Below are 8,885 nucleotides of genomic sequence, written 5' to 3'. Positions count from 1 at the left end.
AACATTTAAACATCGACACCCTAGCCCACCCTGATCTTATTCTCCTCGAGGATAACTCTTTGGATGAAGTCTGCCTAGACAATAGTAATATGATCTTGGAAGAAGCCAATCTGGCCTTGGACACATTGAATTTAAATTCGGAAGATCCTGATTTAGTTGTATCACCTACTGAGTTGACTTTGGAGAATCTTGATGGTAATAGTCTCGAGTCAGAAGTGGTTCAACTACACTTACTACCTGATTTAACTCCCGATTTAATTGACCCTAAACCCATTTATCCTGATTCTACTGAGCATAGTACTATAAGTTCGGAAGATACTGATTTGGGTCTGAAAGTTTTTGAGCTGAATTTGAGTAATGAATCTCCTTTTGTTTTATTGAGTCTAGTTTAGGAGTGACTCATCTAGAGTTACATTTTAACAAGTGTGTCTTTCTTGATTGGACTTACCTCTCCATTCCTCGTACCGATAACAACGTTAGAGAGAGTCTTAGCCCATGCTTTCATGTCACCACTCTAACTGTTGTGCCCACTTCAGTTAGGAATACCTTACCCCATTTCTTGAGTCCCATACCCGCTAGTCACTCTTTGGGCTATCCTACTATGGTAGTGAGTCATGACCCATCGTCTTATCATATTCTTGATTCCTACATTATGCCCTCGATATCCTTGTCCTTCCCTATTAAGGACCATCTCTCTCATAGTTGGATGACTTTGTTAGATTACCCTACCGTCGCTAGGAGACTGTCTGTGACCCTAGCTGAGACTCCCTATGGAGATGCCCTTTTAGCTAAGGATGTCTTCATTGCTCCTCCTACACCAGTTCCCTAAGCACAAAAATTTTATGTCCTCTCATTTTGTGACGGATTCATCTTTGTTCCTATCTATGTGTGCTTGTGAGTTAGTGTGCTTATGTGTGTTTTGTAGTCTTCCAAAATTTTCCTCTGTTTTAAATTTGTGTGTGGATCCATAATTCATTCATCCTGCATATCAAATCTCTTGCATCACATTTTTCCTATATCATTTATCTTGTTGAGTTTTGAATTTTGGACACCTGATTTCGCATAAAACATATTACATTTACCTCGCATATGCATGAACTACTTAAGGAAATTGCACGCCCTAATTGAACCAAACAATAATAATTATAGGCTTCATGCTGAATTTAAACGACAATGTAAAACTTTTGAGGTTGGTAATTTGATGATGGCGCGGACTTGTCCGGGAATTATATGCTAGAAGTACAGAATCATGTAAAATAGTCGAAGAAATCAATGACAACGCTTACATGGTGGATCTGCTTGCAGAGTTCAACATTCATTCATTTCCTAACATAAAAGATTTAGTAGCCTATGAAGGTCCAGAGTTTAAACCCCAAAGCCACCTCAACTTAAGCCTTGTGTGACCCCACCTTGTGAGAACCCCAAAGCTTACCTCCACTCCCAAATTTATTCCCAAAATTCCTATAACGGAGAAGGTTGACATGATTTTGAATGATGACATTATTCCAACAAAAGAGGGTGGACGAAGAAGATATCTGATAAAGTGGAGAGGTAAACCAGAGTCAGAGGATACATGATCAGAGCACGAGGAGCTATGACAATTGACCCAGATGCCCGAGAATTCTTGAGACACCCACTAAACGGAGTCGAGTTTTCTCCTACCCGGGGAGAATGATGAGGACATCGAAGATCAACGGCTACGATCATGTTTATTTATTTTGATATATTTTATGTATTTGATTTATTAGTGTTCTTTTTCCTTTTCTACCCTCACTTGAGGGCTTTATCTTATGTTTGCCCTAGGGGCAATTGTGTATTTTTATTTTCCTTCATGTATTTGGCTATTTAAGCATTCTCCCTCCTCTTAGAGAGGGGATGATGATTAATATGAAATTTTCAGTTTGTGCTTATGGATCTCTTTGTGAGTTCTAAGTTTCTCTCTTTGCATGATCTCTTAGTGAGTTCGTGAGAGGAGAGGCCCAAGTGGGGCAAAAGCAATACCCGTCAATCTTGGTGGATTCCAAGGTTCGCGGTTCTCTTATCTTTCTTTTCTTTTATTTTCCTTTTTTTTTCTTTCTTTTCTTGCATCGAATCCCCTCCCCAATCTTCCCACCCGCCGGCCTCCTACTCCCCTTCCCCTTCCCCTTATTCCTCCCTCACACTTAATTACCTTCAATGAGAGTTTGAATTCAAAATTCAAATTATTTCCCTCCGAATTCACCTAATCTGAAATTAATTTCAGATTTACTAAAACTTCATCCTCCTCCTAATTAATTTGAAATTGCTAACATGCCACATAAGCAAGGGAAATTAACTCCAAGATCATCTCCATAGCTGCCCGCCTACTTTTCCACTTCAATATCCAAGTGCCTGTGCAGCCAACAAGAGGAAATCGCTAAAAAATCCCCTCTCTAGCTTACTATCCAGATCCCTGGACAGGTTCCGTAAGCTGAACCTGAATATTGGAGCCTTGAAAACTGCTGTCCAGACTCTGCCAATTGCTGTCCAGAGAAATTCTACTTCTCTTCCTGCTGTTCAGCTGGTCGGGGAATCTTCGTGTGCTGTCTTGAAGGTTCAGATTGCTGCCCACAATACCAAGAAGGTTCTTGGTTGCCGTCCACTTCCTCTCCAGCACCCAAACCGTCGCCGAAGCTTCATATCTTCTATTTCTTTGGAGTTTCCAAGTGCTGGAACTGCTGTCCAGGTCTGTGAAGTTGCTGTCCAGAATTATTTCATGTGCCAAATTATTGTCCCTACTCTCATTGCCGCTGTCTGAGACGTTCCTAGCTGCTGTCCAGCCATTTTGGTTGACCTTCCATGACTTTCCCGCTGTCCAGAAGGTCTCTAATCGCCATCGTGAAGGCTTCCAACCCTAAAGTTGCTGTTCACTCTTCCCCAAGCTCATAATCGACCACACTAGAACATCGTAACTCCCCTTCTTTGAGTAAACTCTCCCTCCAAACTCTCTTATCTTCCTAGTGCACTTACTACTTGTGGTTATATGTTGATTCACGACAAACTTGCTAATTCTTCTCCGTTAAAGCCTAGTAATTAGAAGAGTTGAGTGAAGGATCTCCTCGTAGTGACTAGTCTTAGTGTTAGCATTGGGATTTATGGTTGAAAATCAATCATGTATGCAACGTCGCATTAATTGACTAGTTTGCAATCTTAACTTCAACGCATGTGATTTAGCCTGTGCTTATTTTATCACCTTATCGTTTTATTTTGTCGTTTATCATCAAGATAAAGCTTATAATTATTGTGCTCTAAAAATTAAGCGTGTAAACTTCCTTAATCCAATCATCCGTGCATGTACGTTTTACATCACCTTATTACTTAATTGCATCTGAGGACGTATTTTTCCCTGACAAGTATCAGAGCTTGGTTAGCTTTGAAGTCTACAAAAAATGTTGGAGCAATGAGTTTCAAACATGAGAATACCAGGATGACTCAGTTTAATGGCAAGGACCTGGGTATTATAAGATGAATTTTGAGGATGATCTAATTTATAAGAACATCTACAAAGTACTCGTGTTCGTAATCATAATTTAATTGTCATTTTGCGGTGAAATTAATGAATTATAATCATTTACATATTGTGTTATTTAGCGACAAATCATCAGTTAGAGGACTCGTGTCATATCCTTATTAGCAAGAGATCATTGAAAATGAATCCTAGTGATATGCTCGATATAACATCGACCATTTGTGAGTTGAGGTTATTCTCAAATTTATCATTCTTGTTAAATAGTTGGTAAAGGGGGTTGAATTTTGCTTTAAGATTAATTTTACTTGAAATATTTGAATTTTTTCGAGTTTTTTCAATACTTTTGTCGTTTACTTAATTCTAGCCCAAAATGATTTACGTAATAATTTGATGACATTTTAAAAATAGTCGCTCCCAAGGTTGAAACTCACTGTTAATATCATTAGGATTTTTGAATATTTTATTTTGTGATTTGAACTTTGTCATTCTATCTGCTCGCTAACAGTGGATTGAATTCAAATATTATTTTTATGAGTGATTATACTAGTAATGAACCTGAGAGTTTTTATTTTATTATAAATTTTTTGTATACACGACATTAAAGGGCTAATGTGAGCATGAAACAAAATATCATCATGAATTGAAAATATTCTTCCATAGCGAGCTATTTGAAATTTACTACTTTCATGTATTTCCTAAGGTTCAAGTCTTTAAGTTCAATCCTTGCAAGGAGAATGGTCATATTTAAAATGTAGGACTTGCAATTGTACTTTATAGACAAAGTGGCCCACTCTAAAGCATCCAATGATTGGTTTGATTTTTAAACGAGAGTTTGTAAATTTTTTTGAGTGATAGCGTAGTCATCTTTAGGGCGGTTATATGCTTTTCGATGCAAGTTCAAATTTAAGTTCATATTTATTTTAGCCCACACAACATTCTCAGACCTTAAATTCAAGAATTTGAGGCAGTTCATCTGAGCACATGCAGATGGTATTATTATTGGTGATGTGATATTTTGTGTGCTCTCATCGATGCATTTACAAAGCGTATTTGCACATTTTATGCTGCATTCTTACGAAACACTTGCATGTTTATTAATGCACATACATGACGAACTTGTATTTTGCTTGATGCACTTGAATACTAACACGGTCTTTAGTGTAGTTATGAAATGTGTTTGCACGTTCATTAATACATTTGCATTGTATACTTAGTGAACATATGAACAAAATTGTTTTTGCTGATTTAATGTATCCACATTTTATAAAAATGATCGTGTGATCTGTTATGCATAACAGTGCTCCAATTTTTCTTATTTGGAAAATTTCGTTCATAGGCTACACTTTTTATTCACTGGATTTGCTCATGTGATATGCACGAGTTTCCTTTTAGTAATTATTAGGGCCGTCGTGCGCCCGCGGACACCATTCAATTGAATGCAAATGCCTATAAAAACATTCTTGAATATTTATCTGCTATTTTTCATTTGTAGATTGATTCTTTATTTTCAATGTCAGCATTAAACTATTAAGTTATTTATTTTCCTTTGAGTAGTATTTCAGAGGAGAACTTAGCATGTTCTTCAAGGAATGTTGCCTTCAAATTACTGGCGCTATATGAAGTTTTTGAGACCTTACAACTGAAAGGAAGTTTTAGATCCAAAGATAAGTCCAAGGGGGAGCATGTGTTCGTACATTCCAGAGCTAGAGAAAGGCATACTGAAATCAGAAAAGCAGCGAAGGCTCGTCACCTGAAATCTTAAAACTAAGGTATCCAGTTTTTTAAGTCACTTTCCATGGAATGCTGATTCCTGTAAAGGAAGATGAGTATGAAAAAAATGCACAAGTTGGCCAATATGGTTCTTTAATCAATCAAGTTTTCTAGCGAACTGGACTATATTGTAACAGTCAGGCTGGTAGCTTTGACAAAGCTCATGCGACGAAGCTTTTGGGCGAGGAATACTACCTTAAATATATGCCCAAGTCTTCAAGTCAGGAACCTTCCTTTGTGGGTTCCAATACACATAATGATTGGAACACTAAAAGGACTGATGAATGGCCATCAAAGCATAATCAAGCTGGAAGAGGTGCAAAGAGACAGTCCAGCTCCAGGATGCCAAAAGTTGGTTGTAATGACTATAGCTCAAACTCTTCCTCGTCAAACAAGACTGTGTTTTGCGCCCGAAAAGAGGATGACAATACTAAAGGGGAGGCTGCCGGTTGGCCCAGATGGGAAACAGTCAGTAATCAGAATTGTGAGAAATACTCCAGGTCTAGTGATCCTCATGTGGATGATTCTGCCATGGCATGCAAAAAAGGTTGGAATGAGTCTAAATATGACAATGCAAAGAGGGTAACTGGCGAAGGCGATGATGGCATTCATCATGATGGTCTTGATGGATGGAGGCAGTCCAACCCCAACATTCACATGGTGGAAAAAGGCAGACCAGCGGATGGCAATGGAAAGCAAGAAACCAGCCATCAAAACAGAAAAGGTCGCTTGAATCAATCTGAGGAATGGACCAAATCAGAAGATGGCTCTCCTAGAGCATGCAAAAAAGGTTGGAATGAATCTAGAGATGGAAAACAAAAGAGGGAAGATGGTGGTGATGCCTTTGATCATGATGGTTGTGATGGATGGAAGCAATCCAGCTCTAACATTCACATAGTCGACGAAGGCAGTTTGAGCAAGTCTACTTCCTGGGATCAAGTAAATGATGAAAATTTGAAGCAAGATATTGATGAATGGGGTAGGTGGCCTGGAGCCATTTCCAAGACAACTCGGCATTACACCAGCCATACGAACAGAAAAGGTTGCTGGAATCAATCCAAGGGATGGACCAAATCAGAAGATGGCTCTACCATGGCATGTAGAAGTGGTTGGAATGCAGCTGGAGATGGAAAAGAAACGAGGGAAATCACTGATGGGTATGATGCTCGTGATGGATGGAGGCAATCCAGCTCTAGCATTCACATGGCTGACAAAGGCAGTTTGAGCAACTCTGCGGCCTGGGACCGAGCAAAAGATGATAATGAGAAGAAAGAGAACGGGGGATGGACTAGATGGCCAGGAGCAATGTCTAAGACAATCCAACAATTTCCCAGGCAATCCTGGGGATGGACCTCATCAGATGATGGGAAATCGCATAAGAAAACTGATGGCTGGAATCAAGATCTTGTTCAAAATGGTGATCCATGGATACATCGCGGCTCTATGATGGCGCGAAAATGTGATTGGAACAAATCGGTAACTGGATCAATGGGTGATAGTCTTGACATAGAACAGAAGAAATGGGATCCTGGTTTAGATCAAACTGGTGGTGATCCATGGAAGCAGATCAGTCCCACTGTACCACCTAAAACATGTAGGAAAAAATTTATTAGTGCAACTGTTGCTGGAGGTGAAAATTCCATTATAAGGAAAAGCAAATGGAGTGGTGCTCCTGATTTTAGTAATCCCGATGCATTGAAGCAGCACAGATCCAGATGGTGTGCAGCTATGGCTGAAACAAGTGAGCAATGTACCAGCAGTCAAAATGTAAAAGGCTGCTGGAACCAATCCTGGGGAAGAATTGCATCAGAGTTTGGTGATTCCCTGATGGAGAATAATAGCAGGATTACAGATCCAGATCAAAGTGATGATCCAAAATGTGATTGGAACAAATCTGCAAGTTGGACCGAATCAAGGGTTGATCGTTTTGACACAAAACACAAGAGATGGGGTCCAGTTTTTGATCAAACTTGTCGTGATCCATGGGAACAACATAGCCCCCCTGAATTACCAAGCTTTTGTCGGAGGAAATCAGGAAGTTTGACTTTGGATGAAGGTAAAAATTCCTTTAGAAAGAGTAACAAATTCAGTGCAACTACTGATTTTGGTGATCGTGAAACACTGAAGCAGTTACCAAAAATTGGTGGCGAAAGTCTACTATTCAGGTATCTTATTGGCATACCTCAAAAATATTATAAGCAAACCAAACATTCCTATTTCCGCTTTTTTTTTTCACAATTACTATCATGTCTTTTTCCTTTCATTGTTTGAAAAAATAAAACAACCAGGGGAAGAAGCAGAGCTCCTTACCATGCCTGGGAACATGAAAATTATCAATCAAATGATACCTATAAAAAAGGAGCAGAAGGTGTTTCTGCATATTTTGGAGACTCTTCGTCAGGGAGAAGCCAAGGGAGTAGTCAAGTCAGAAACCAGATTCGCGTTGCTGTTCTAAAACATCCAGAGAGAGGTACAGACGAATTTTTGGGCAGGAAGAAAGCTCGATGCTTAGGACATGACAGTAAGGCAAGTTTTGAAGGTCCATCGAAACAAAGAGATCATGTTCATGATACAGAGTCTTGGAGACAGGGGAGTCCCAATGATGGAACAGAGAAAAATAAACTGTTTCTTAGGCAGAGATGCAGCGATCAGGATCCTTTAAAAGATCGAGGTTTCCCTGCGAAAGAAGAATCCAAGGAGATCTGCTGTGACAGAAGAGATTCTGATCCATGTTTTCATTCTTTACAGCCATTTTCTAGCACTGTTTGTGTGAGCTCTTCTGATCCTGCTTTCATTCAGGCTAACGTAGACCCTTCATCCCTAAACCTCTGCAGTGGGTTTTCACCAGCAATCATCGGACAAAAATCTTCTCCAACTCCTGAAGAACTTAAAACAAGTTCAAAGAAACTTGAACCAGTACCAATAACTCTTGCACCAAGTGAGAAAATCCTGAACTCCAATACTCATTCTATAAAAGAGGAGGCAAAGCAGATCGACGGATTTGGCAATCTTTCTAGAAGTTCTGTTCAAACAATGAATCTTCCTGAACCTGTGGATGTTCAAGGTAATGGGGGTAATAACAGTAGCAAATATGAGAAAGAGGAGGTCGGAGCTAATGGGGAGGTCAAGGCTGCCATGGATGATAAAGGAATTAGAATGTTCAAGATTGCACTAGCAGAGTTTGTGAAGGAGGTAATTAAGCCCGTTTGGAAAGAAGGTCGTTTGAGCAAAGCAGCTCACAATACTGTGGTGAAGAAAGTGGTAGACAAAGTTGTTGGCGTTCAGGGCACTAATATTCCTGAGACTCAAGAAAGGATTGATATATTTTTGTCTTGTGCTAAGGGAAAGCTTCACAAACTTGTGCAGGTGAATGTAGTAGCTGTTCTTATTTCTGTTAGATTTAGGTATTTCCACCTTGTCCTTCAAATTTAAAATTGATGACCGTTTGATTTTTCTTTACAGGATTATCTAGAAATGTTCATAAATACCTAAAGCTGTCACTTTGAAGCTGTCTGGTTTTGTCTCTTTGTTAACATGATGAGGGCTTGGTTTAGTTCATGGAAAGGTAATACCTCAGCTTTGCATAAAATTTCTAATAAAGTTTTGCATTTTGGTTTCTGTCCGGTGG

General features: G+C 39.3%; 1 protein-coding gene across 1 annotated transcript; it reads left to right on the top strand.

Moving 5' to 3' along the window:
* Positions 1–4,818: 4,818 nt before the first annotated feature.
* On the top strand, positions 4,819–8,729 carry LOC110093626. Its single transcript, XM_028700425.1, has 3 exons — positions 4,819–7,422; positions 7,546–8,661; positions 8,720–8,729. The coding sequence occupies exons 1-3, from the start codon at positions 5,462–5,464 to the stop codon at positions 8,727–8,729; spliced, it is 3,087 nt and encodes a 1,028-aa protein (XP_028556258.1). The 5' UTR covers positions 4,819–5,461.
* The last annotated feature ends 156 nt before the right edge of the window (positions 8,730–8,885 follow it).

Source organism: Dendrobium catenatum, unplaced genomic scaffold (assembly GCF_001605985.2).
Source record: "Dendrobium catenatum unplaced genomic scaffold, ASM160598v2 fragScaff_scaffold_1520, whole genome shotgun sequence".
NCBI lineage: Eukaryota > Viridiplantae > Streptophyta > Magnoliopsida > Asparagales > Orchidaceae > Dendrobium > Dendrobium catenatum.
Note: the sequence above shows the minus strand (reverse complement) of the source record. Positions and strands in the feature narration are given on the sequence as shown.

Excerpts from the sequence above, each read along its gene's own strand:
- LOC110093626 (XM_028700425.1), top strand. The coding sequence starts at position 5,462 with ATGCCCAAGTCTTCAAGTCAGGAACCTTCCTTTGTGGGTTCCAATACA. Across the intron at positions 7,423-7,545 it reads GGCGAAAGTCTACTATTCAG|GGGAAGAAGCAGAGCTCCTT; the intron begins GTATCTTATTGG and ends TAAAACAACCAG.